The sequence below is a fragment of the Penicillium waksmanii genome, assembly GCF_028829765.1.
Source record: "Penicillium waksmanii strain IBT 27052 chromosome Unknown utg000002l:1.0-3326099.0:1.0-3328782.0, whole genome shotgun sequence".
Classification (NCBI taxonomy): domain Eukaryota; kingdom Fungi; phylum Ascomycota; class Eurotiomycetes; order Eurotiales; family Aspergillaceae; genus Penicillium; species Penicillium waksmanii.
Window position 1 is genome coordinate 1,944,727 of NW_026643249.1, and position 27,118 is coordinate 1,971,844.

Below are 27,118 nucleotides of genomic sequence, written 5' to 3' on the forward strand. Positions count from 1 at the left end.
TGCGTCAGGGAGAGCCTCCTCTATTAGCGTTGCGCTGCCGATTCTTTAATTGGTGATTTTATTGATCGGACTCTCTAGCTACATACTACACATCATCTCACCATGGCTTCACAGTGGGCCTCCCGGCTGGGTGCCCTCCGACACCTGCAGGTCGCCAATGGCTTGTCTCGCCCTACTCGTGTGATCGAGCTGCAGAACCAAATGCGCCAACTTTCTCTCGCCTCGAGCCCCCGTTTCACAGCTCCCCTGGCCGGTCCAGTCTCTACCCTCGGCTCTCAGCAGACCCAATCCTTCGCAACGACATCTGACAGCGCGAAGCCCAAGCGTGCGACTAAGACCAAGACCAAGACTGCTGCCACCAAGCGCAAGAGCAGCACTTCGACCAAGAAGCCGAAGAAGGAGCTTAGCGAAGCACAAAAGGAGAAGAAAGCGAAGCGCGCCGAGATCGACCGTCGCAAGGAGCTTGTGGAGAAGGCACTCAAGGAGCCTGCAAAGCTGCCGCAGTCTGTCCGAGGACTTGCTATCAAAGACGCATTTGCTGAGCACCGTGGACAGCACGAAGGTACTGTCGCGATCTTCAAGGCTGCCGCTGAAAGCATTAAAGAGAAAGGCCCCGATGCTGTCAAAGAGGTATATTTATGCCAACCCCCTACCTTTCCCAGCGTACCACTTTATGCAAAGTTGTACTAACCTCAAGTAGCAATATCAAGGATTGGCGGATAAGAACCGCGCTACTAACGAAGCTGCCTACGATGCTTGGGTTCGATCCCACACCCCCCTGCAAATCAAAGAAGCAAACAATGCTCGTCGAGCCCTGGCCCGTGATCCCGCCCGCAAGACCAGACTGTTCCTGATCAAGGACGACCGACTGGTCAAGCGGCCCATCTCAGCCTTCTTGCTGTTCAGCAAGGAGCGCAGCTCCGGCACTGACTTCAAGGATATGGCGTCGGCCCAAGTCGACGCTGCCAAGAACTGGCACTCCCTGAGCGAGTCTGAGAAGGAGGTACGTCACTCATCTTTTTGGCGTTGCGCTATATCAAGATCCAGATGCAGTCACTAACATAGAATCTCCTACAGCCCTATGTCAAGCGGGCCGCTGAGGATCGCGAACGTTATCACCGCGAGCACCTGGAGGTCTATGGGGTTGAGGCCCGCCGGTCATCGTCGAAGGACGCATGAATCTAGATCGATCTCTTCCAGACTGATGATTGGTATTTTCTCCTGTGATACGGATTGGGTTGGAAAATGGTTGGGTATAGGTGGGATGGTGTCCGAGTCGCCCTTTGTGTGATTATTCTTTTTTTTTCTTCTTCCTTCTGCTTTGCTCTGCTATACTTCCTGCCCTGCTCATTTTTGTTTCCTTTTTGTATTTCTTAACACGTGACATCTGCATGTCGCTCGATTCTACTTTCCTATGTTCTTGTATTGTAGCTGCTTCATGGATTGATGGATTGAATGTCACCTATCTCCAACATCTCCGCTCTCAGTGGTGGAACCATTTTGTGTTCGGTCCTAGTGTCTAATCTGCGACTACCGTATGAGTCAAGTCAAGCGCCACTTAACCTCCACTGTGGAGGTTCAGTTCTAATAAATGCACACTGTGGGTAGTATATGGGCACATCTTCTCTTCTTCATACATTGATGTCGTGATCGTATTATCTGGGTCGTATGTCGATCTGGCACCGTGCGATTAAAAGACTAGCTATTTTGGTACTGCAGTGACAGGCTTGAGGTGTAGTGTGTTTAAATCGTAAAATGGGTGTTGCTTTAGTGGTGCCGAGGTGTTTCCATAGCGGAGAACTTCTCCCCCGCACTCGGGTCCGTCGAAGTGGCGGTGAGAAAAGGATGTGTTGCGCGCGTGCGCAGAGCAGCCCAAGGCAGATGAAACCTGCAGTGATCGGGGAAATAGGTGGGATAGTTGGAGGGGTCGTGGTATGAGAGAGTTACTGTTCCAAGGTTACTAGATATTGTTGTCGAGGTACGAGTATAGTAGGCAGTAACTATGAAGAGGGCTCAGCAGAAGTACGGACGAGTAGTAAAGTGTATTACTTATGGCTCTACTAACTATTGGGCCTGCTCCACACTGGCAGTACAGAAGTGCAGAGGTACAGAAATGGTACTTCTACCTGAATCCTCTACTACTTCTACTACTATAATACTACTCCTCCTCCTCCTAAAGCATTCCATGCAGACGGGCCTTCCCGCGGACTGAACTCGGGCACCCAAATCCATGGGCGGGCACGAGGGGTTCCATGGTCCGTCCATCCAAGTTGAGTTTATTATTTACATTTACATCATTTACACTATTTAACTATTTACATCATTTACATCATTTACATTACTACTCGTATATTTGTTGTTTGTTTTTATTATCCCAGCAACTAATAGCTGTGGAATATACTCTACTTGCGGTGTCGATATGCACGGTCGCAGAGCATCATGGCAAATGCATTTCAGCGAATCGCCCGCTATGGCAAGGTGCAAGGGCCCTGAGAAAAAGTGGATGATGGAGGGGCGCTCTGGTGATCGATAGGCTCGGGGATCCATTTGCTCTCTCTGCCTCTGCCTCCCAGGTGCGTCTGCAGGTGATGGCTTGCTTCAATTTGCACCTTTCAAGTTCTTGGGACACCATCACATCCAAGATACTGTGCAGTATTACGAGTAGTTCCAGTTCAAATTACTAATATTGTGTTGGGACTATCAAGTCTGCGATTGCGACTATAGGATATTTTTGCGGCGATCGGGGTTCGTCCCAGCCTTCCATTTTTTATTTTTCATTTTTTCCTCTATTTTTCTGTTTTTCCCGCCGGAGTTCGTAGCTTAAATGGATTGTCTCGGGAACAGGCGTTCGTGGGCTTTAAAACAGGGGGGGAATTGAATCAGATAAAAAGTATCGAGAGAGAGTAAGTATTCTCTAGTGACTAGTATTAGTTGAATATCAAGATTCCTCCAGTGTCCCAATAACCACGAGAAGGGTATACTTACTCGTACTAGTATCGTTGCTGTCTACATTTGTACTCCGCTGGGACGATCATCCTCCACCGCCCCAACTCTCTACCAACCGAGCAGAGGCAGATGTACTTTTCATCCCTGCCTCTCCCTCCTTCAGCTGATCCCTACTTTCTCCCTGGCTTTCCTCCCCCTTGGTGGCAAAACACGATCTGAATCTTCGACTTCCTCAAACCTGCCCGCCACGAACTACGAAGTACGAACTACTCCGCCCACCACCGATACACCATACACCATACACCCCGGTAGAACTATCGGCACTCTCCAATCAAGCCTCAAATCGCGCTGGTCGTGCTGGGCGGTGTTCTCATTTTATCCGCGTCTTACCGTCTCGATTGCCTCGATCTCCAGCGAAATCGACCCTCCGTCGCAACTTCCTTGACTCATACATAACCCAGCGATCCTCCGCGGGGTCTTTCAAGTCCAATCACCCCATGTGTTCTCCCCCATCCTCCAGCGAAACAGGTCTCTGATCTGGCCAGCGCAACCCCTGAGTCAACCAGGCGCATGCGATTTCGATTTCGACCTCGACCTCGATTACCGTTATGGAAGTGTACGCCCCGGCTCTTGATACCCCCCGCGCAGGGTCCGTCGCAAAGGAACAACAGCGCCGAGAAGATGCGGTCAACCAATACATCCAGGACGTCCGGGACGTTCTCGTAATCGGGTCTAAGCCATATAGTCTATCGCAACATAGACATGGATATATACCAAATGCCGAGCTCTGGAATGAATTGGAATTCCATTCGCCTAGACTCCTCCCGTCGTACACCCCGCCAGCTCACCTTCCTCCTCCCCCTCCACCATCCTACGAAGATGCGCTCGCCGATATCCCGCCAGAATACTACGATACGCTCCCTGCTCTCGCCGAGCGACAGAGCGCTAAATGCGACTCGTCCGCGCCCCCTACGCCTGCGACGAAATCCCGCTCTGCAAAGTCGCATTCGTTTTGGAAAGATGCGCTTGTGGATTTTGATGTCGATTTTGGTCATCCGGTTGGTGTTCGCGAACATAAGAAGAAAAAGCCGGCGGCGGCGAAGAAGGCCACCCCGGCTGCTGCCCCCGCTGATACTGGCGGTGGTTCGGATAATACAGGAGGTGACGCACCCAGTGGTGATGGGGGTGGTGATGGAGGAGGTGGCGGCGATACGGGAGGTGATGGCGGTGGAGACGATGGGGGCGGCGGCGGTGGTGACGATTGGGATGCTTGGGGTACTAGCGGAAGTAAGAAGAAGACGAAGAAGCAGGAGGAAGAGGAAGAGGAGGCGCGCAAAGCTGCCGAAGCTTCTGCTGCGAATAATCTCAGCTGGGCTGACGAAGCAGATGGCGGCGGTGATGACTGGGCTGGATTCGCAGAAGTCGGAGGGAAAAAGAAAAAGGGCAAGGTATGCTTGTGGTTCACGGTTTCTCATTCTCACCGCGTTTCGTATTCGCTGACCTCAATCCCAGGAAGATGCTCCGCCGGGTGGCTTTCAAGATGTCAGCTTGAATGATAATGCACCCCAGCTTGACTTGAACTTCGATTCTGGCCCTAAAACCGGAGGCACTGGTTTCAGCTTCGGTGGATGGGGCAAGGATTGGAATACTGGCGGTAAAGGAGACCCAGCACTTGGGTCCATTGGTGATGCTAAAGGCACGAATCCCTGGGCAAATAATTCTAAGAAGTCAAAGACCCCTGGCGGGTTTGATTTTGGGGATCTTGGTCCTCCGGGCCCGGATCCAGTTCCCGAGGCAAAGGAAGATGATTGGGGCGCCTGGGGTACTGCCACTGGCAAAGACAAGAAGAAGAAAGGCGACCCCGAACCTGAACCTGAACCTGAACCGGTGGTCGAGCCCGAGCCCGAACCCGAGTCTGAACCTGAAGAAGAACTTCCCCCAGATCCATCACTTGAGACTTCGTTCCTGGGCCTTTCGAAAAAAGAACAGCGGAAGGTCAAGAAAGAGTGGGAAAAGAAGGTGAAGGATATCGAGGAAAGGAACAAGCCGATCAGGGAAGCCAAGGAAGCCAGGAAAGCAGCCAAAGAGGAAGCAGCTCGGAAATCCCAGGAAGAAGAGGAAGCCAAAGCTCAAGAGGCCGCCGCCGTGCCTGAAGATGACTTCTCCTGGGATGTGCCCACGAAATCCAAGGACAAGAAGAAGAAGATAGATCTTCTTGCTGACCCCTTACCAGCGCCAGACCCACCCCCAGCGGGTGACGACTGGATGGGTAGCTGGGGTACCGCTGGTAAGAAGAAGGATAAGAAGTCGAAGGCCGAGCCTGAGCCACTGATCGAGGATCCCCCACCGGAGCCAGTTAAAAAGGAAGAGGATTGGGCTGGCTTAAATGTCACGATCAAGGACAAGAAGAAGAAGAAGGGCAAAGAGCCTGAGCCTGAGCCGGAGCCTGAACCAGAGCCTGAACCCGAACCCGAACCCGAACCAGAGCCGGAACCTGAACCTGAACCAGAGCCGGAACTTGAACCATTATATGAAGGGTGGGCGACCTTGTCCTCCAAGGAAAGAAAGAAGCGTGAGAAGAAGTTAACACAGAAGGGCCTTGGTATTCCGGGCAAGGATGGTTTCGAGCTTCCTAGCGATAAGCCGGCCGAACCAGAACCAGAGCCAGAGCCTATACCTGAACCTGAACCTGAACCCGAGCCGGAGCCTGAACCAGAGCCAGTGCCTGAGCCAGAGAAACCAAGCGACGACTGGGGTGGCTGGGGTGTGACAGTGAAGAAGGACAAAAAGAAAAAGAAGGGCAAAGAAATCGAAGAACCGCCACCACCAGCACCTAGTCCTCCTGCGCAGGGCCTTACTCCTGAGCCCGATGCGGATCTCCAAAACGGCGATGACATCTGGGCTGAACTTGCTCCGAAGAGTAATAGCACGAAGAAGAAAGCCCTCGAACCCGCCAAGGAAGAAAAGCCTGCCGCCAAAGGTTTCTGGGGAAGTTTGATGGGCAGCTCTGCGAAACCCAAGACAACCAAGAAGGAAGCCCCTCCCAAGAAAGAAATACCAGAGGAAGACCTTCTCATCGATGTTGGGGACGATCCTAAGGAACCCGAGCCAGAACCTGTGCCTGAACAAGAACCAGAGCCAGAGCCAGAGCCAGAACCCGCACCTCCTGCAGCGCCAGAGCCACCACCCGTGGAGAAGTCGAAATCCAAGACAAAGACTTCAACCGCCAAACTTTCTGTGGCCGAGCGTATAAAAGCCCTCGAGCAGACAAAGAAAGACAAGGCGAAGGATCTGGGTTCTAAGAGCAAGAAAAAGCCTGAACCCGAACCCGAACCTGAAGTTGTCCCTGAGCCAGAGCCTCTAGAAGAAGAGAAGGAACGCTCTAGTGATTATCTTCCTGGCAGCTTCCCCGATGAACCCGAAGCGCCTCCTGCCGAGGCGGAGCCCGAACCAGAGCCAGAGCCGGCTCCTGAGCCCGAACCGGACCTGTCAAAAATGACCAAAAAGGAGTTGAAGAAGTACAAGAAAGCCCAGGCTGAAAAGGAGGCTGCTGCTGCCGCCAAACCACCTACTCCACCCCCTGCCGAGGAACCACCTGCCCCAGAACCCGAGCCAGAGCCAGAGGCAGAATCTGCAGATGAAGGTGCCCCTCCAACACCTCCACCGGAGCCTGTTGAGGAAGCTCCAAAGTCATCGAAGAAGGACCGCGCCAAGGTTGAGAAGACGGGTAGTTCAGGTTGGGGCTTCTTCGCAGGTGCTCCGCCACCAAAGAAATCTAGCAAGAAAGAAAAGAAGGTGCCAGAGGAGATAGAGCCACCCAAGAAGAAGGAGAAGGAGAAAGCGCCAGAACCAGAGCCACAACCAGAACCAGAACCAGAACCAATTCCAGAGGTAGAAGATTCTCCGCCCGCCAAACCGAAATCTTCCAAATCAAAACCCAAGGAATCCGATCAAGAGCCAGAGAAATCATTTTCTGACCGTGAGAGGCGCAAGGAACGCGAGGAAAGACGGGCGGAGCGGGAATCAGCAGATCGCGATGCTCGTTCTTCGAAGCAGCAGCGTGCAGCAAAAATGTCTAGCTTCATGTTCGGTGGACCTCCTCCGCCACGAACAAAGTCATCTCGTAGACCAGATGGTGCTGCTGTGAAGAAACCTTCATCCAAATCGGCTTCTAGGCGTGCATCTGAAGATGTGGATGAAGCTGTTATGCCTTCCCCTCCACCTGAAGACAAGCCTGAGGTATCGGATAAGGCCGCTAAGCTGATGGGCATCAACGCGTCGAAATCGAAACGGGACCGGCCACGTGCAGAGAGACGGAAGTCAGGTAAGACCACTGTTTCACCTAAACTATTTGCAGTAATAACTAACACTTGCGTCTCCCGCAGCCCGAGATCCTTACGCTATTGAAGATGATGACTTGGTCATGGTTGATAAAGAAGATGCGGAAGACCAGTCGCCGAAGGAGGGTTCCAGAGGATCTGCACCTACGAAGCGAAAGTCCAAGCGAGAGGTGAGACTTAAATTCCAGAGAATTGATCAGAAAGAGGGACATTCAATAACTAACGCCGAGTCTGTTTAGCCCCGACCCCGAGGCGACGATGAAGATGCCGTCATGGTCGATGCAGAACAAGCTCGCGGAGGTCCAGATGTTCTATCAGGACCTGATGACATTGCTTTCGTCGATGCGCCTCCCAAAGAGCGTCGCCTAAAACGATCCAACACGGCTCCTCCCAAGAAACAAGAAGGCGGAGGAATCATGGGTCTTTTCGGTTCCTTGAGGAAGAACACCCGCCCCGAAATGCCTGATCGTCGCAAATCCCGCTCATACCGCGACGAAGAATCGAAGGGTTTGACTGAGACAGAGCGTGAAGACCGTCGACCACGTCGAGAAGATCGTCGTCGTCGTCCCGCGAAACCCGATACCGACGCCGAGGGATTCACGACAGATGCCGCAGGCGCAGCAGGCGGCGAAACCGAACCCGAAGACGCCGAGGCACGCCGAGCAGCACGTCGCGCAAAGCGCTCTTCTCGCCAAGCACCTTCCGAAGCGCGCGAAACGGAAGCGCGTGAAGAAGAAGAACGACGCGGACGCGCCAGACGCAAAGAGAAAGAGCGAGCCCGCGAGGTCCGCGAACAACAGGCCCGAGAAGAGGAAGAACAGCGCCGCCAGGCTGAAAAGGAAGCACGCCGCGCTGCACGCGAGGAGCGACGCGCAAAAGAAGAGCAAGCAGCCCGTGAAGCAGAAGCAGCTGCCGAAGCCAAGGCCACTGAAAGACGCGAACGTCGTCGCCAGCGCGAAGAAGAGGCCAAGGCCAAAGCCCAGAGCCGCCGCCACTCCCGTGTTGAAGAACCCATGGACCCATACGCAGCTGAAGAACAGGAGATCGATCGTCGTCGCGGCTCGCGAACAGAGGATCCCAAGGCTCGACGTCGCAAGTCGAAGGCTCCGCCTCCACCGCAAGAACAACCTCGTACATCCCCATACGACAGGTCAGGCGGTATCAACCACGGCGACACAGGCGGGCCCAAGAAAGACAAGATCTCATCGTGGGTCTACTCGCAAGCAGATGAACCTCCAGAACCCCCACCCATCATGCCCACGGTCCTCGACATGCCTCCCAACGAAAGGGAACGCCGCTTCTCTTTCCTCGGACGAAGAGGTTCGTCGCGCCGCGCGCCGCCGTGCGAAACGTCGTGCCAGATATGGCGATATCCCCGACGAAGAGATCGACGAGATTCGCTCGCGGAAGAGAGAAGCTCAGAGTCGTGTGAAGAGTTCTTCGGGTAGTGGGGACTATGAGCGTGATCGTGGCGCACGGTCTCATGGTAGTCGGCATGGAGATCGAGAACGGGAGCGTGCTGCGCCCCCCGAGCTCAGGTGGGAAGAAGAGCTGGTTTAAAAAGCTTACTACGTTTTGATTTGGGGTTGGCTGTTTGGAGATACCAAGTACTCTCCGGATTATGTACATGTGGCGTTGGACTTTTTCTTCGTCGGTTTTCTTCCCTTTTTTTGGTTTGGGGACTTTTTGTTCGTCCCAAGTTTGTTTATGATGTTGATATGGCATGGGTGGCTAGCTCCACTGCTTTATTCCTTTTTACGACAGATACGATACGATTACTATGATTGCAATATACTACGATTCATGCTTGATACCTAACCTCTATGCTTTTGGTTAATAGATAAAATTATCGACCTTCTAATGGCAGACTAGTAACTACTTGTTCCCGTTCAAATTATAGATCAGTGCGGTCAACAAGGGGTTTCAAATGTTTGCAACAATACATTTCAGGTACTACAAATCCCTGGGATCAACTTTCGAGATCGAGCCAGCGCTAGAACTAGTTCCGCTTTCAGTTCAAGATGTAAAACTGCAGGTTTCGGGTTGAGGCTGTCAGAGTGACGCGCTTCCCATTATCCATGCCACCCCAAAAGCGGACTCGGGGTATATATCTGGTCTCGCTGTCAGTGACCATCGCAGCTAAAATTTGCATTTGCACTCGTTCTGGATCTTTTTGATATACTATTTCTGAAAGCTTTGCCTAATCATTAGTTAGGTAAGGTCATTCCTTCGAGTTTTCTATCCAGTGTCGTTAGTCTAAGATTCCGTGACTACTCAAAATGTCCAGTAAGTGTACCGACGGATGTGGATTCGACTAGTACAGAGAGCTTACTAGATGCACCCAAAGACTTGGCCAAAGACTTCGCCGTCGGCGTGACTCCGGCTCGGCTATTCCACCATAAAACAGACTTCGCTTTTTCAAAGCTCACGACTATAATCGAAGAGCTTGATCTACTAGATCATAAAGCGTTAGATGATAAAATGGAACCGAAAAAAGCTTCAAGTTCAAAAGTCAAGTTTTTGGATACAAAACCTAAAATAGTCGAGTTTCTCGAAAGCATTCGTGATATTTCTTTGACTAGTACGCCATCTCTTTATATCGACATAGAGGGTATTGATCTGTCGCGTCATGGCACCATATCCATCCTGCAGGTTTACGTCCACCCAGCCGACAAAACCTATTTACTAGATATACACAGCTTGCAAGAAAAGGCGTCCTCGACGCCGGACTCGCGAGGAACAACTCTGAAGAAAGTCCTAGAATCGAACGAGTTCAAAAAGGTTTTCTTCGACGTGCGAAACGACTCGGACGCATTATTTGCTCACTACGGAATCCACCTTGCTGGGATCCAGGATCTTCAGTTAATGGAACTCGTCACTCGATCCTACAGCAAGAAATTTGTCACAGGTCTTGGCAAATGCATCGAAAAGGACGCTCCGATTACATCTACTGAAAAGGTAGATTGGAGCCTTACCAAAGAACGCGGTAGGCGACTCTTTGCGCCAGAGTATGGCGGCAAGTACGAAGTATTCAACAATCGCCCGTTGTCACAGGATATCCTGCAGTATTGCTGTCAGGATGTTGAATTCCTGCCTGAGACTTTGGAAGACATACGATGATAAGATGACCTCGAAGAAACGAGAGTGGGTTGTGAAGGAGAGTATCAAGCGCGTGAATCTATCTCACATGCATAATTATGATGTAAAGGGAAGAGCAAAGGCTCTTGCCCCTTTTTGTTTTTTCTGAAATCTATTTGCGGTATCTAGGCAAGTTGTTCTCGTTGCTTTTCTGGCTCTATGAAATGCATATTTTGAGACTATCAGCCGTTATGAGAATTTCCGCAAGGAGGTCAGAGATGAATGAAACGGATGATAGTTTCATTGGGGAAGACATGTAGCATACTCCGAACAGTTCAATATAGCTATTAGGTACATAAAGCTTCAACCTATTTTATTTACTAGTATGCATTACGGCGCTCCATAAGCGCAGGGTGGTCAGCAGTTGTATATACTAGTAGGTGTATTTTACTTAGGTACCTGACTGTCCCGAAGGCTGTCTGTAACTTCAGAGTCTAACTTAATTACTAGTAGTGTTCCCTATGCGAGTTTGGACAAAGCTACAGTAGTACCACAAATGTTTCTAAAGCCTATATACAACTACTGACCACCCTGCGTTTATGGAGCGCCGTAATTCAGGCTCTGAGCCATCGTTGAGATCGGTCAAATACTAACATCTATTGCACCAAATGTGAATTGCGAGAATTCATACATCTCCTCTTCTCCCTACCAAGTCCATCAATCAACACCCTCCAACGCTTTCCTGCGATTCTCCAAATAGAACCGCCCACCCTCATAAAGACTCAAATACAAACTCATAGAAACAGCTGTCCACCCAGCGCGAATAGCACCACCTTTAAACAACCCTCTCACGCCATCTTTCTGTACGATCTCCCTCCCAACTGCAATCGTCCCTTTCTTACTTCCTGCAGAAACCCTCTTTCCTTCAGCGCCCTTCTTGTCTTTAGACCCAGCCCCACCATCCTCACTGGCAGACAACATGACCCGTGTCTTGATAACATCAATTGGCGTCGTAACCGTCGAAGCAACAAGTCCAGCCAGCGAAGCCGAAGCACCCGTCACCCCAGCCCGCTCAATAAGTTGCTCCCTCATCCCATCCGGAGATCTACTACTCGCATCCGCCGCTGCTTGATCACCGTCGAGTCTCCGAGTCGTTCTCGCTCTTGCCCTTCGTTTCCGTCGCCAGTCAATCGCATTAGCACGCAGATACTCGAAGAGTGGAAATTGTAAGCCCGTGAATGGGAGATTACGGCCGACTAGCGCGGTATATCCGCTCCAAAGGTGCCAGGGTCGAGACCTAAAGCGGGAGAGTACTTGACGCATGGCTTTCACGTTTGTACTATTTTTTGGGGCTTGGTTGTGCTTGTGCGAGTGGTTAGACATTTGCGAAGACTGGACCATTTGTGCGTTTTGTTTTAGGACTTCTGCCGGTGTGAGGATTAGACAGGAGACCATCTCTGCGGTTGATGAAGCGATGGCGTGGATTATTGGTGTTGGGAGGGAATGGGTGAAGGGTAGTTTGAGAGTCGTGTTTGAGTACTGCGTATGAAACTGGGTTGTCTTTTTGGTCGAGGTTGATGAATTGTGCAGTGTACTTTTTACTGCTTCGTAGGTTGTGAAGAATGCTCCTGCTGTTTTGCGGAGAAATTGATGTTAGGAGATCATTTCTTTTACTCTTCGATTTCGTTTTCTTTCGTCAAAATTCAAACAACTTGGGCCTGAAGGAACTTGAAGACGAACATGATGGAATTGTGGAGAATACCACGCTCCATACCCCTTGGTATAAACCACGGAAAAGAACATCGCGTCTAATAGCGCCGCTGCGTACATCTTTGAAGACTTGCTCGTAATTTGGTGATTGAATTCTGGTTTTTAGTGTGTCGAAGGGGTAGACTATGAAATCAACGACCACTGCGGCGAAAGCTCCGGCCTGTAGTATCGAATTTAAGTCAACATATCTTCAAATTGAATGCTCTCCAGGCTCTGCTCCATTGTTTCTGGGTTTGGGCTGAACTGTCGATCGACGCGACAAAGTGCAAGTGGATCTTCAGGTGGGTATATACTAGTAACAGATGGATCGACTTACAACCCAAATGTCTGAGTGGGTGTTGTACATGACAGATAGTTTGAAAGACGAGAAAAAAGTCTAGATGATGAAAAAAGAAATATTTGCAATGTTATCTACAAAATTATCCTCTCCGCAAACCTGTATGACAACACTGGCGGATGAAGTCATCCATATCACGTGAGATCGACTGCCCTATGCGGCTTAGGGCTAAATGATCTACGAGGTACAAAGCGGAGTACGTTCGAGTAGGACCTACAAAGTAGATATCTTGGAGAGCCAAATATAAATAAAACGCTGCAATCATGTCTAACATAATTGTTTTCTATGGGCGGATGCGAGTCCATACATGTCGCGTCGCACACATCAGACAGGAAAAAGAAAAAGGGACTCGACATCGACACGGGTCATACAAAAAAAGAAGAAGAGGAAGTCGTATTAACATCCAGAGAAACATTTTCCCTCCCTACGCCGTAAAAAGGTTTCATGCAATCCCAAAATAGCCGTTCATCACCTCACCGCACACTTGCACTTGCACTTGCACTTTGCATTTATTTCGCAACCTCACCGGGCAGCAGGTTGCCCTTAGCGGCAAACATCTTGCCGGTAGTGGCCGAGACGAAAGCGTCGACCTGGCGAGAGAACTGCTCCACCTGGCGGGTGTTGAGCATGCTCTCCAGGCGGCTGGGCTCGGCGGGGAGCTTGAAGAGGCGCTGCCACTCATCCTCGGGGAGGAGGGGCTGCTTGAGGGCGGCGCGGGTGGCGTTCTCTTGGGTGCGCTTCTGCTTCCAGTTGTTGATCTTCTGCTGCTCACGGCCGAGCACACGCTGGTAGTACTGGTAGTTGTTGGTCTCGGTGTTGTGGGCCTCGATGCTGTCCAGGAGGAGGTCGCAGTTCTTCTCGAGGTAGGGATCGATGTTGAGCGCCAGGTTGTCGAAGTTGGGGGTGAGGATGGAGGATTTGGAGTAAGGGCTGGCCTCGAGGGCGGCGAGCGAGGGGGGAAGGTCGGTCGGGGCGGCGGAGGGGGTCTGCAGCTGGTGGATGAAGGAGGTGATCAGGTGCGAGTTGTGGATCTCGACGGGGAGCTCGTCAAAGATGTCTTGGTAGCGGAGGGTGGACTTTTGGAGACTAGAATGATGTGTTAGCTGTTTTGAGTCGTTTTCACTCGCGAGAAGTTTGGTCGACTCGGCCGTTTCACGAGTCTTTTCGTGAGTCTGTGGTACGTACTCCTCGGAGTTGAACTTGTTCTCCTTGAAAGCCTCGACGAATTTGGCGGAGAGGCGGAAAGCGCGCAGGCTGAGGCTGCCCTGGGCACTGCGGCTAACGTCGTGGACAAGGGCGACTGTCCGCTCGTTCAATTCCTTCTGGTAGAAAAACTGGTTCTCGATCACGTTCATGTTGACGAAGTTGCCCATGTTGGCGCTGGTGTACCAGCCGACGCTGTTAGCGTCGACGTTGACCTCGCGCACCATGCGGATCATCTCTGCTTGGTAGGCGGCGTTGGCCTTGACGCGGGGAGCAGAGGCAGCGGGGTTCGGGGCGGCGTTATCGAAGTGCGACTCGGTGGGCAGCTCGACCACGGGGAAGGGGAAAGAGTTGGTGATCTCGAGGGTGCCCTCAATGTCCATACCGACGAGTGCGCCGGTCGCGGTGGTCGGGAAGGTCTGGTTGCAGTGCTTGATGATTTTCATCACCACCTAAAGCGTTGGATATGAGTATTTCTCGCTGGCGAGGGAAGGGAAGATTTTCCAGATTCGAGGGGATCGTACCAGGGCCTCGACCTTGACGGCCGCGATGGGGGATTGTACTCTGAAAAGAGATATTAGCAAAGAGACATGGCTGTAGGACAGATTTGGAGACGTACTCGGCCATATTGACGTGGGGGATGTGTTGGGATGTGAAAGACGAAGGTGGATGGCAGCCCGCGAAGGTTTGTGTGCCAGCCCGACTTTGACAATCCTCAAAGGAGTTTAGCGTGGGACGGCGAGTGGTAATACCATACGGTTATCTTTGGTGTGGATGGAGGGGCAATACCGTATACATACACCGCCTGGCAAAATTACCAGAAGTATGAATTGAACAAGGAATTTCTACAATAATGTTACCCAGAGATAATATTGTCAGTAAGATAGAACGAAGCTAGTGGTGTGAAAAAAGGATCTCATGTTCCTAGATCTTAATATCCTGAGGAAAAACAGAATTAAGGGAAGTATGGAAATATTAATGCCACCTTGGAAGTACTACCTTAAGTAAGTAGACTAGAACAGATTCCCTAGTAGGTAGAACTTGAAACCATAGATGGCAAGTACCCGGGTATAAATTACTAACTTGCTACTAGTCACCAGATGTTTCCATTGTCCTGTCAAGCTGATAGAGAAGACTCGGGTATTAGGATCTATCTGACCACACCCATCCTAGGATATATAGAACTATGGCAAACATCCGAGTCCCGAGGTCCTGAGGCGGATTCTCGATAAATAGCCCCAATATACCTAGGTGTTCGGGACTGACCTTACAATGCCGGTAGCATCTGTGGTTATTGTTGAATTTGTGATTACTATATTCAACTAGTACTAGTAGCCAATGCAGTGCCGTCCATGCCGCATCTATAGATCCATTCATCACATGAAAAGCAACAACCCTCCTAAGTAAACATGGAACAAAGTAAAGCCACTCAATTAGTTGTACAACTGTACAACACTTTGACACAAATAATCCCTCGGTCTTCTGTGTAACATACAGCATATATTAATCCATTCAAACCAATCTAATTACTTTACCCCGCAATGGAAGCCATTGGAATGTCCCACTGTTATCGACGAACCCAAGCCTTATCGAGTTGACGTAGCCCTTACCCTTGGGAAGTAACCTTGGAAAGTCCCCTGGATGTCCCAACCCTCGCCTCTCACCTCGAAACATACCAAGACCATGGCCACCGAACCAGGCAAACGAACCGTTTCATACGGACGATTCCACAATCTCCAAACAATCTCTGTGGCTACCCTCCCACCGCGCCTCGATGGCTTTTGGGTCATGTACGCTCCCCAGACAAACAAACACCCCACCATCTGTCGCAACAATTTTACCATGAACTAATCGGAGAAAAACAGCTACATCCACGGCGGCGCCTGGCGCGACCCAACAATAACAGCAGACAGTTTTGAAAAAACTGAAAACATCCTCCGCGCAAACCCACACCTCCCCATCGCAGGCTACGCCTCAATCTCATACAGACTAAGCCCTCACCCAAACCACCCCCAAGACACCGAAGAAACACCAGCCGAGTCCCTACGCACGGCAAAACACCCAGACCACATCCGCGACGTCGAGGCCGCACTAGCCTTCCTCCAAAACACATACGCCTTCGGTGACAGGTACATCCTAGTCGGACACAGTTGCGGCGCAACACTAGCCTTCCAAGCCGTCATGGGCGCCGTCGCGGGACACAGGGAAGTACGATTCAACGGAGGTGTGAACGATTGCGGCGCTGGCGCCGAGAATATCTCCAGTTCGCCAGGTCCCCTGCCACCAGCGCTGACGTCGCAACCTACCGCTATTGTGGGTGTGTCGGGGATATACGACCTGCGCAAGCTGCGCGATGATCATCCCGGTATCGATGCCTATCGCGAATTCATTGAGGAGGCGTTCGGCGCGGATGAGTTACTTTGGGATACGGTTTCGCCGGCGCAGATGATTGGGTCGCGGGGCGTGGAGGGTGGGTGGAAGGGAGGTAGACTGGCAATCCTTGCTCATTCAAATGATGATCAGCTTGTTGATCGGGGCCAGATGGATGTTATGTATGAGGCGTTGAAGGGGTGGGAACGGGAGAAGGCGACGAGGCGGCGTTCTTCGGCGCGTCGTTCTTCTGCGACGGTTGAGGAATCTGGGAATGATGATGGGAGTCGGGCGGTTAGGACGATGATCATTGAGGGGGAGCATGATGAGATTTGGAGTGAGGGGGAGCAGTTGGCGAGGACGATCAAGTATGCGTTTGTAGAATTGTTGAGGATGGGCATTGCGCCTGAGCCGGAGCCGTTTGGGGGTGAAAAGGTTCCTTCTCATTGAGATGGGCTTGTTGATGAGAGTTCGTTACGACCATATGTCTGTTTTTAGCATGCATCTGGCATCTTTAGAGATTTATAGACTAGACTCCTAACAATTCTACGAGACATGATGATTTAAAAGTAACTTTATATTTTTCATTTCGTGTTTTCGGGCGGAGCAGTATGAAGGGGGAATGTAGATACAATTGTCGGGGAAACACGATTGGCCTGTGGGAGGGCCATGAAAACGCCATTAGTCGTAAACGCATATTACGCAAGATCAGGTCATAGGAAAGTCCCTCATTACGCCGAATATTTGCTCATGAATGAGATCCAGGTGTGTATCAGTTGCCAAGATCCATGCGGCCCGATGCCGCATCTCCAGCCACCTTCTCCGTCTTAGCGGGGATGGGCTCCTCGCCGTATTCGTAAGCGTCATCATCGCTCTCGCTCTCTTCAATGAACCGGTGACTGATGTCGAACTCTGAAAGACGGTAGCCAAGATCTTCACGCTGGCCGTCTTGCCAACGGGCGAGGGCTGCGGCGGCGTGGACCTTGAAGCCATAGATGCGAGGCTCAAATCTGCGCATGCTCTTCTCCGGGTTCAAGGCGGGGTATACCTGGAAAAGGATGGAGTGGAATGATGTGCCGAAGTAGGCACCGTCGATGGAGGCGTGACGAGAAGACTTGGGGTTGTAGATGTCCTCGCACTTAGGGCAGTACAGTTTCACAGTGCTCATGTTGGGAAGATCGGCCTGGCCCATAGGGAGAAGAGGGTGCCCGTCACACATAACACGAGGGCATTTGCCAAAGTCACACTTCTTATACTTGTCGAGCTAGAGGTATTCATTAGCTCGAACTTTGTAGGGGGGTTGGGAATACCAAAGCAGGAGTAGCTTTATGACTTACCATTTTGGCGAGGCCGCGTGTAGTCACAATGTATCTAGCATGGACCAACCCATAGAGATGACGGGCAGATTTCTCAATCTGTTCCCGCAAATCATCATCGGCATCTAGGTCGAACACATCCGTCACGAGGTCGAGAGCGTATTGGTAATAGGGAACCTCTGTGTTCAGGCCAGTAAGATTGAACCGATCCGTCAGGTAATCCTCGTCGATTTCACAGAAGTACTCATTTCCTCGCGAAGAAACGAACTAAAAAATAACCGAGGAGTGGTTAGCTAACATGATCATCAGATAAGCTATGCCCGGCATCTCCAGGCCCAGTCATCGTGTTGTCGCGGGGCACATCAGTGGGGCGCGCGGGTGGGCTGGAAAATGCCGGAAGGAAATCACGGACTCACCCAGTCTCTCCAATAGCTGGTGTAGTCACTATCCGTTTCACTGTTGAAGTCTTCCATCATGGTAAAGGCCAGCTGGTTGACCGGATCCGTTCAGGGCGGCTTCCGCGCAGTCGCAGATAAGGGCAGGGCGAAAGGCAGATATTGGGCGGATCAACCCCGGGGTGCTGGAAACCCCGACTGCGGCACCACTGGGCAATGCCGTAGGAATATTCGTATCGAGTTGTCGAAAATCACGGTCGAGCCGCGAGAGGGAGGGTGGTGAGTGGGATGAGCTGGAGATTGGGAGACTCGAGACTGGATTTGTGCCCGCCAATTCAGGTGGGCATGGGCGGTGAAGAGTACATTCTGCCGGATATTTATACACAGGGCGGTGTAGGATCTACATTATACAACGATACGATGCCCTCCCTTTACAAAAATGAGAAATATTCAGGGAATCGATTGGAAAGTCATTCCATCAAGCCTAGAAATCACTAGAAACATCCCCAAAAGATCACTCATTTCTTTGCCAAATCCCCACTTCGCCATCCTAGAACGATGGGTTCGCGTTCGCAACCAACTGAGCAAAGTATGCCTGAACACTTCAATTAGCCAATACGACCAAATATTGTCACCAGAGTGTCGAAACCTACCTGGAACCAAGTACCGGCCTCGGGGGCTGGCTGAAGAGCATCGCTATATCCACAGTGGGCGTCATACCGTGCCGAACTACTGTCCGAGGTGCCATCACTTTCACCACCTGGCTTGACCCAAACAAAAGCATCCTCCAGGGCATCACCAGTATCGGTAGTGGGCCGAACACCAAATCCAGTGCCCTTGACATTGCACCAATCGCCCCAAGCATTCTGCTGAGTGGGCTGGACACCATTGCGGCCTGTGAGGGTCAGTCAAGATTGTTCCGCATAGGCAAGTGTTCAAGAACGTCCTTCTTGCTTACCGGTATCTGTGATGAAATGGGCATCCCAGCCTGCGCTCTTCAGAAGCGGCGCCATGGCGTTGATATATTTCTTCTCGTCGCAATTGCTGTCGCCTGAGGTGTAGGAGGGGCAGCTGGACAAAGACCAGCCGTTGTAGTTGGCAACGTTTGTTGCCAGGCCACGCAGCGAAGCGGGCTGGGAGGCATTGTTGTAAACTTGAGCGTAGAGCTGAGCTGCTGGGCTCAGATTTGCAGGCCAACCAAGCCACCCAGCATGTCCTATAGTCAAGGAGTCAATCACTGCCCGGACTTGAACCTGATTAATACTAGTACTCACCAGCATCAAGGTACATCGCCACGTTATCCAAATTCAATTGGGTCACAGCATAATTGGTACACTCGAGATAGGCATCATGAGCATTGGCACACTTTGAAACTCCCATATTGGTGACCAGGTTGGCCAGGCTGTCGGGCTCTGAACTGGAGTTAGTTCCCGATTGTTTATTACTCAGAGCTTTCTGACCCACCAATGACAAGAATAGTGTGTACATCCGAGTATTTTTGAAGAGTCGCACGAATGTTGTCGATGTATGTCTTATACTTCGCGACTCCGCCATCAGCGATCGAATATTCGCCATTACTGGCAAGCGCAGCACAGTCACGGTCTGGCAAGTCGTAAACAACGAAAATTCCTGCGTTGGGTGGGCTAGCACCAGCTGCGTTCTTTGTCTTGATATCAGACAGGAAGTCCCCCATTGTGGAAACCTTGTCAGCCGTGTCCCTGTAACTTTCGTCAGCATACTATTCGTCTATAGTTTTCTTCCAGAATAACCCAATTGAGACTCGGATGAGGTAAACTTACAACCAGTAGAAAGATGGAACCTTGGCTGCCGAGCTCGCTGCTGCTGCCGCAGCGCCCGTCATGGAGGGTAGCGCAGATGCTGAAACTTCAGATGCATAGAATGTATTAACATACTGCTGATACCCCGAAAATGGATTGCCAGTTGCGGCAGCCCTTGCAGTGATGGCTGGATTAGCAATAGCAGCTGCAGCGGCAGTTGTAGCCAACAGTGGGATAAGGCTGATAATAGACCGCATCATGATAGTGCCACTTTAAGGATCGACTGTTCAAATGCAGCTTGTCTTCTTGGGCGTTTGAGAATGAGTCGAACTTGAATTCTCTTAGATGGAAGCGAAGGGTTTTATATCGAGGTATTTAAACTATTTTCTTCTGTTTATTCAGACGCCATGGCGGCATTCGTACCGTGTTTCCGAAATGTGTCTCTTGCAAATAAGGGTCCAGGTACGAGGCACAGGGCCACGGACTTTCTGCAGGGCTACCCGTGAACAATGCACGTCAGAAGGATAGCCCCGAAATTTGGCTAAAATGAATCGATGCGGAGTAAGGGAAGCTTGCATTTGCCTGAAACTAACTAGAATAAAAGCGCAAGCCAAGGTTGTTTCGTGCGGGCTGGCCTCCCCGTCCCCAAAATGGATGCACGTCGCCGATCTTCAGCATACATTGCTCATTTACTTTCTTCATAGAAGCTTGCTTGATTATATCTAACACGGGTTAAGGGCCGCGTTTGTTGGACGTTTTTGGCACGGAATTTCAGGGGGGGTTTTGATTAGAGTCAGGGTCGTGCATGTCGTGGTGTGACTCTGCAGACTCTCCCCGTGCTACGTGGTGGCTATTAGTTATTTGCGGGGAATCCTGGGGTTACCATATACCCGGGTGATGGATTCTTCAGAAACTACTATAGCCAGAATGCACCGTGACGAAGGTGGGCATCAAATGGCACAAAGGGGCTTGACACGGGCGTAAAGTATGGTCCACAATTCGGCATTGTATTTGGATAATCCTACGACTGTGGATACGAGAAGAAAGAGCGAGAAAAAAGAAATAGATTGATAGAAAGGAAATGTTGAGTGAGTGGAGTGGTATCGCGCTATCATCGAGTATCAGGCATGAGCCTGTATCGTCCAAAAACAGATAAATGAAAATGAAAAAATCAGAAAAGAAAACTCCGAGTCCCGGTGAAGTTACTCAGCGACGTGCGCTATCACATTCGGCCAAGAATTTGTAGATTCCGTCGGCGCCGTCATATCCGGAAACAGAGTTACTATTGCCGGGACTGTCTGTGAAAAAGGCACGATCTCCAAGCTCGCTAATATTGATACTCGAGTAGCCAGATGGCGATGATGTCCAAGGATTGTTGCCAAAAAGTTCGCTGTCCTCGAAGCTGATTGCACCGCCAGATTCCACACCAGAATCTCGGCTGATCGGACTGCAAGTTTCTGGAGTGAGCATACCGTGCCAATCGAGGTCATTCGAGTATTGGGATTGCTTCTTGGGGGCTTTCTCGAAGTAGTATTCGGTGTCAGATGACGGGGCAACGCTAGGGGCGAAGGGAAATAGTAACGCCATGTCAGTGCCATTGCGAGTACCAAAGTCCTCATCTTGTGTGATACGGCCTCTTTGAACTCCAATTTCATCACATAGACGATCAACGGTTTCTGCGTCACAGCCTGGGAATCGGACGCGAATGGTAGATCTGTCATGGAGCATGATCGGAAGATCACCCAACGCAGAAAGACGCTCGAGGTCGTTGAGTACGATGGAGAACTCTTTCAAAGAGCGTGCAAAGTCTCCAGACAGAAGATCGGCGAGACCGTCTGAGTTCAAGGTAGCTTCCGCGGGAGCTCCGGATTCCTTGTTCAGGGCAGACACCACACCAAGAGCAGTGATAGTGGGCGAGAGTTGAAAGTCAATGTATGATCCGGGAGCATTCTGGGGGATGGCGGTCATCTTGCGGCCGGCCTGGTCCTGAAGGACAGTGACAGCCTTGTAGCGCTTCTCACCAGTGCGAGGATCAATTCCGTCGAAACGGACTTTCTGGCCCGAAAGAAAGAATGCCCGTACGCCCTGGGACACATTCTGGATGACCTGAGCAGGGGCTGCAGGGCCATGGGAGAAATACCGGGCTCCTCCAAAACGACCGGCTCCGACAGCATATCCGCCAGCGGTACGCCCAAGGGTGCCACCCGTCAAGTTAGGGCGAAGGGTTGACGCAAAGGGGGCGCGACTTGTGATCCGGCTAATGTTTGACGCAACGCGGGAGGTCTTGTAGGCGCTGGCCTCTGCTTGAGCTCCAGATCGAAGAGCGGAGAAGAAAGCACCAGCAGCACGGGTCGAGAAGTGACGGCTGCGAGCTTGGCGGATGGCGGCGACTCGATTGATGGGTTGTCTGGGATTGATACGAGCGTAGGCCGGTTGATAACGAAGCGCAGCTTGTTGGGGTTCTGGTAATTTGGCTCTTATGGCCTTAGAGGCCTTCTCGTAGGCAAACCTGGGGTAGCGTCAGCGGGGAAGCCCATTGCTAGTGGTGATCATGGCCACACATACCTCGCTGCTCTCCATATTTTGGGGAGCAGCAGGTGCCCATTGGCAGGCGCCATACTGATAGATTGAATATATGTTTACTCACTAAGTAGTGAGAGTTGTTGATGGAAGGAGTCTGGGGGGATGCCTGATGACGCGGGAGGAGGAGACGGGCTTATCAGTGTTTGGCCTCAGGCATAAACGTGGCGGTGCTTTGCCACGCACGTGACTGACCAGACCTCATTGGAGGAACAGCAGTGTATACTGTTGGCTGCATTGTAGAACTCATCATTCTGTCAAAAACTTCTGGATTTTCAAGGTTGTGGAGTTGGGAAATGAGATTTAGTAGGTAAATGGGTCTGAACAGCTGATTGCGACGAAAGCACTCTCTTGAGAATTTATTCCAATATAAGAGTGCTTGGCATCGTCAGAGAAGGACTCTGAGCTTGAATGGTAGGACACCCCCGTAGTACTAATTCAGACATGGCCAAGATTTATGTGGTTGTCAAAAAGCTCACCTTACACCTCAATATACTTTAAAGTAGTAGCATCTTTCTGTAGGATGATTTCGCTATTCTCAACACAAAATCGGGCATCAGCCCTACTTCCCAAGGTTCAAGTTGTCGCAGTCTCTTCACCGCCTTGGCCTCACGAGTTTGATACTAGAACATTCCTCACCATGATAGCTTCCCGCAGTTCCTTGTCCCTTGTCCCCTCCATTCGTGTGCTAATCGAGTCGCATCTTCCTTCAAGTTCACGTCTACTTGTCACTGTATATTCTTGTGCTAGATGTTCCATCGTCGGTAAGCCGCATTTTCTCCTCTCAATACTAAACATGGCTGGCTGAAACATGGTTTCCACGTAGCAAAAATTCCCAAAAGCCGGGAAGTGAACTAATCGATCATTTCCAACAATCCTTCGGCGGTATTATCAGACGACGAAAGAGCGATGGACAGCACCCGACACATCTCTGTAGCCTGGGTGACATTCAATTGCCTGGAAGGTATGAGGTAGAACCCTTCTTCGACCGTACGTGATAGAGGACGGGCTCTTGGAACTGGCATAGTCCATGGCGCACGTACACCCGTAGACTATGGTGGTTTAACACGATGAATACAGAACCTCCCAGTTTTCTCCCAGCCTAGACCTAGGAAGCATGCCGGGCCTCGATTTTTCTTCGCCATCGAGGGATTCTGGATTAATGCCCCCGGGCTTGCTGGCCAGCCAGCATCCGGGCTGCTATACACCCAAATCAAGTGGAATGGGCGCAATTCTCCATAACCAGGCCGGCGATCTGCACTCCCCGAGTCTTTACTTGACAGCGAATCCCTCATCTCGTATACATGCTGTCCCAAATACTCAGCCAGGCCGTAACCAATTCGGCATGCAGTACACAGCACCCCACGACGTTCAGACTATTCCGGGTGTCCAACAACCAACATATGCGCCAACCGAATTCACATATCAGAACTGGGATCACGGAATACTGGACAAATTTGAGACGTACCCAACATTTGATAACCTCTCTATTGATTCGGCACTAGCGGCACTAGATCCCACCATAAATCTAGCCGCGCCGACCGAGGATTCACCCCCCGAGGCCATTCCTAATGAATTGCCACATTCCCAAGGGGAAAGGTCAGTTTTTAAATCCTCCATTCTGCGGCTGATCACTTCTGATTAGGATACAGGCTCCGTTACCATGTAGCTCTACGAACCCGGACCTCCATGGTTAAGTCTCGTGATGAAGATCCCATATCATATCTGAACAAGGGACAGGTCTATGGTCTTATGGTTATGGATTTAAATCCGCCTGCAATGACCCCTGAAGTGCTCCGATATCGAACCTTTGTCCGCGTTTCTTTCGATGACGAGGAGCAACGATCGAATCCCGCATTATGCTGGAAACTGTGGAAAGAGAGCCGCGGCACAACTGAGGCACAGCAACGCGGTAGCGACCTCTTGGCAATTGAATTTGCTGCCGAAGATAAGGATCAACGCCATATGCAGCTTGAACAAGTGTGCATTGACGGATTTTGTGTTACCTGGACTGCTGAACGAGGCGAAAGCACCAAACGCTGCCAGATACCCTTACGATTCAATTTCCTGTCCACCGATTTCAGTCATTCAAAAGGAGTAAAGGGTGTTCCGATCCGACTTTGCGCGAAGACCGAGCTTCTGTCACTGGAAAGTGTCGATGAGCCGTGTGAATCAGAGATGTGTTACTGCAAGGTCAAACTGTTCCGGGATCATGGCGCAGAGCGTAAAATTAACAATGACATTCAACATGTCCAAAAGTCGATTGCAAGGCTAGAGCAGCAAATCAAAGATGTTCCGCTGGGAGGTAGATGTAACAAACGTCGGCGGGCAAACAATACTTCGACGGATATGAAAGACTCGGATGGATTGGACCATGGGCGTATTGGGTCGAGCTTTGGAGAGTGTTCGATTGAGGACGACCTGCGGAGGAAACTGGCTGTTAGCCAGAGCATGCTATCGTCAATTCGTACAATCAGCGTTCTGGCTCTTCGTGGTGAGAAAGGGGATGACCCTGACAAGTACCCTATTCACTTGACAAAGAACCAAAAATCAGCGGAGGACGTGAGAGGTACAAGTATTGAAGGCCAAAGCCTTGACCTGCCATCTCAGCTAACAGCTAAGCAGCCGTCGAAACCAAGTAAGGCATCTGATCTCCACACGTCATCGACTTTGTTACTCACTAATATCTAGCTGCCTGCTTCTTTATTCGAGCCAACAACGAACCAAACGACGTCTTCCGTGCGATCTACTTACCGGAACGCACGGCCGAAGAGTTGAAGAAGAAGATCTGCGAGAAGTATCATATTGACCAGTCAAAGATTGAGCACTTACTGCGCATCGTCAACGATGATTTGAAGATTATAATCGACGACGACCTTGTTGGTCAGCTTCCAGTGGGGCAGACTATGATCGTCGATATTTGCGAGACCACCAGTGTTGTTGATGGCGGTTCTTGTTTGAAGGAGATTCGGTTGAAGTATTGATATCAGATTGTATGACGTCATATTACAGTCGTAAGGAATGGGGACTAATGGCAGTAATGCAGGATCTCCGGTAACAGAGCGACCCTAGGACCCCTCCTTGACCTTGGATAAGAAAGATAATGTGGAATGTGGCGTACTGTACATAGCCACAATTGATTAGGTCGAATGAATTCACTCCGTCATTTTCGTCACTATTTCCCCAGATGGGATAAACCCAGCTGTTTGAGTTTGAGTTTGGCAATAGTTACTAGTTTAGTCTCTGGTTGTGGCGTCCTAAAACCGGAGTAAACAAAAGTAGTACAATTTACGATACGAAGAAACAGGGTTTGGCGTATCTAATCAATGACGTAGGGTGATCCCTTACCCGTATATAACCCCGACAACCATCGCCCAAAATATCAATCAGTTCTATATCTACAAAATAATCAGATTCATTATTCAAACCTCAACGGGAAAAACTAAATATCACAACTATGGACACTATTAAGGTTTGAGAAGCCCTGGAGTCATCCTCGAAATGAAAGAAAAACATCGATTAATTTTCAGCACAGGACGCCGCCAACTACGTTTCGGAGTCCATCCAGGGCGCCGGGGCCGAGGCCTCGAAGGAGGCCAACAAGGAGGTTGCGAAGAATGACGAAGCCAAGCTGAGCACTCGCGCCAGTGCTGCCAAGGATGCGATCGTTGATAAGAAGGACGAGAAATCTCATGATACCAAGGCCGATGTTTACAAGGGTAGGTCATAGCTCACTATCTGGTGTTAAATGAGAATAGAACTTGAATGCTGACAAGGTTTTAGAACGTACAAAGCACTGAACTTGACTCGATTCTTTGAGCCTTGGAATGCCACATTGGGAACATAAATTTACTACTACTACTAGTAAGAAGGGGTTAGGTAGTGCTGTTTGATACCACCAGTACATATATTGATAGCGAGTTTGACGGCAATTTTACTTTTTCAACTAAGACAGATCATAAATATTGCTTATAAATGACCACATTTATGAACTTTCACGCCTCCCAGCAGACCTAATAGTAGCCTAAGTATTGTCATCTGGGCTGTAAATACACCTCCCACCTCGCGGCAAGGGCAAACGTATTGCTGTATCAGCCCGAACAATTTGTGAGATGGTTTTCAATTTCACAGGCATGGTCAAAATAAGTCCATTCCGGATCCCATTGCATCGCGTTCAACAACCGCTCGGGCGACAACTGTCAGGGCGACAATTATCGCCCTGGAATGTTGTTTAGGAGTAATTTCAAAGCACGAATTTGTCGTGTGGATCTAAAAAAAAACCCAAAAAAAAAGGTCTGCGCTCCGAATACGGTAGCGTGCAGCATAGTGATTCCATAATTTACGCATAAGACGATGCGAATCCGGTACGGGTGTTTCTGAAACAATCAAGAGCTTCCTGTCCATTTTGCGCGGTGAGTTAATCAAGCACTAGCTTTTTTATGAAAGCAACAAAAACTGGTTGTCATCTACTATCAGGACAACATCGATCCTCGCTCGGATGAAGTAGGCGGAAGTACAACCATTTGGCAAACAAATCAATCCAAAGATTGGAAGGCTTCTCCATGGCCCGAAGTATATTAGTACTAATCTCTAAATTATCTTATACAGCGGGGCAGCTTGCACGAGGCTTCCACTCTGTTTGACTTTTCCTCCGGTCCTCAATTCGGTATCGGAGCTTTTCGACACGCCGACAATCATTTTTAGGATTCCTCATGCGAGTAAACGCCCCGTGCAGGAATAAATATGGGTGGTACTCTGCCGATCACCTCGTATTCCCCGGGCTATGGGGTGGACCCTGCGGCATCACAAACCCCTTCGCAACACTCCAACCCTTGGTGCCAAGAAATTAGCAAAGTGTGAGGTGGTGATAATTGGACACTGAACAAACCTTTGCCGTATTGGCCCTTGGCATATGCGGCTAAGTCCGCGAGGACCAAATTTCATCCCGCGAACACGAGGTGCCATCAAGGGGAAATGCGCCTGAGGCTGAATTAAACATAAGATG

At 50.4% G+C, this 27,118-nt stretch overlaps 11 protein-coding genes across 11 annotated transcripts; 6 read left to right on the forward strand and 5 right to left on the reverse strand.

Annotated features, from left to right (window-relative positions):
- Positions 1-102: 102 nt before the first annotated feature.
- Positions 103-1,179, forward strand: N7481_002413 (HMG-box domain-containing protein; the record flags this gene model as incomplete). The annotated part of the gene is made up of 3 exons (XM_057261632.1): positions 103-630; positions 701-1,003; positions 1,078-1,179. 3 exons carry the CDS (start codon positions 103-105, stop codon positions 1,177-1,179), a joined length of 933 nt encoding a protein of 310 aa, XP_057126564.1.
- A 2,375-nt stretch (positions 1,180-3,554) lies between these two features.
- Positions 3,555-8,846, forward strand: N7481_002414 (uncharacterized protein; the record flags this gene model as incomplete). The annotated part of the gene is made up of 5 exons (XM_057261633.1): positions 3,555-4,394; positions 4,459-7,270; positions 7,332-7,456; positions 7,526-8,606; positions 8,671-8,846. The coding sequence occupies 5 exons, from the start codon at positions 3,555-3,557 to the stop codon at positions 8,844-8,846; spliced, it is 5,034 nt and encodes a 1,677-aa protein (XP_057126565.1).
- Positions 8,847-9,767: 921 nt separating this feature from the next.
- On the forward strand, positions 9,768-10,406 carry N7481_002415 (uncharacterized protein; the record flags this gene model as incomplete). Its single annotated transcript, XM_057261634.1, has 1 exon — positions 9,768-10,406. The coding sequence occupies one exon, from the start codon at positions 9,768-9,770 to the stop codon at positions 10,404-10,406; it is 639 nt and encodes a 212-aa protein (XP_057126566.1).
- Positions 10,407-11,081: 675 nt separating this feature from the next.
- N7481_002416 (putative mitochondrial carrier protein) lies at positions 11,082-12,480 on the reverse strand (the record flags this gene model as incomplete). Its single annotated transcript, XM_057261635.1, has 3 exons — positions 11,082-11,995; positions 12,105-12,294; positions 12,451-12,480. The coding sequence occupies 3 exons, from the start codon at positions 12,478-12,480 to the stop codon at positions 11,082-11,084; spliced, it is 1,134 nt and encodes a 377-aa protein (XP_057126567.1).
- A 500-nt stretch (positions 12,481-12,980) lies between these two features.
- Positions 12,981-14,301, reverse strand: N7481_002417 (putative eukaryotic translation initiation factor 3 subunit EifCh; the record flags this gene model as incomplete). Its single annotated transcript, XM_057261636.1, has 3 exons — positions 12,981-14,126; positions 14,199-14,238; positions 14,294-14,301. 3 exons carry the CDS (start codon positions 14,299-14,301, stop codon positions 12,981-12,983), a joined length of 1,194 nt encoding a protein of 397 aa, XP_057126568.1.
- A 1,056-nt stretch (positions 14,302-15,357) lies between these two features.
- N7481_002418 (arylformamidase) lies at positions 15,358-16,494 on the forward strand (the record flags this gene model as incomplete). Its single annotated transcript, XM_057261637.1, has 2 exons — positions 15,358-15,464; positions 15,540-16,494. The coding sequence occupies 2 exons, from the start codon at positions 15,358-15,360 to the stop codon at positions 16,492-16,494; spliced, it is 1,062 nt and encodes a 353-aa protein (XP_057126569.1).
- A 322-nt stretch (positions 16,495-16,816) lies between these two features.
- Positions 16,817-17,836, reverse strand: N7481_002419 (casein kinase II subunit beta family protein; the record flags this gene model as incomplete). Its single annotated transcript, XM_057261638.1, has 3 exons — positions 16,817-17,308; positions 17,382-17,627; positions 17,777-17,836. 3 exons carry the CDS (start codon positions 17,834-17,836, stop codon positions 16,817-16,819), a joined length of 798 nt encoding a protein of 265 aa, XP_057126570.1.
- Positions 17,837-18,305: 469 nt separating this feature from the next.
- cbhC (putative cellobiohydrolase) lies at positions 18,306-19,793 on the reverse strand (the record flags this gene model as incomplete). The annotated part of the gene is made up of 6 exons (XM_057261639.1): positions 18,306-18,350; positions 18,409-18,650; positions 18,714-18,971; positions 19,030-19,167; positions 19,220-19,473; positions 19,555-19,793. 6 exons carry the CDS (start codon positions 19,791-19,793, stop codon positions 18,306-18,308), a joined length of 1,176 nt encoding a protein of 391 aa, XP_057126571.1.
- Positions 19,794-20,739: 946 nt separating this feature from the next.
- N7481_002421 (uncharacterized protein) lies at positions 20,740-22,151 on the reverse strand (the record flags this gene model as incomplete). The annotated part of the gene is made up of 2 exons (XM_057261640.1): positions 20,740-22,042; positions 22,099-22,151. 2 exons carry the CDS (start codon positions 22,149-22,151, stop codon positions 20,740-20,742), a joined length of 1,356 nt encoding a protein of 451 aa, XP_057126572.1.
- Positions 22,152-23,275: 1,124 nt separating this feature from the next.
- On the forward strand, positions 23,276-25,097 carry N7481_002422 (uncharacterized protein; the record flags this gene model as incomplete). The annotated part of the gene is made up of 3 exons (XM_057261641.1): positions 23,276-23,712; positions 23,766-24,751; positions 24,805-25,097. The coding sequence occupies 3 exons, from the start codon at positions 23,276-23,278 to the stop codon at positions 25,095-25,097; spliced, it is 1,716 nt and encodes a 571-aa protein (XP_057126573.1).
- Positions 25,098-25,570: 473 nt separating this feature from the next.
- N7481_002423 (uncharacterized protein) lies at positions 25,571-25,843 on the forward strand (the record flags this gene model as incomplete). Its single annotated transcript, XM_057261642.1, has 2 exons — positions 25,571-25,585; positions 25,649-25,843. The coding sequence occupies 2 exons, from the start codon at positions 25,571-25,573 to the stop codon at positions 25,841-25,843; spliced, it is 210 nt and encodes a 69-aa protein (XP_057126574.1).
- Between the last annotated feature and the right edge of the window lie 1,275 nt (positions 25,844-27,118).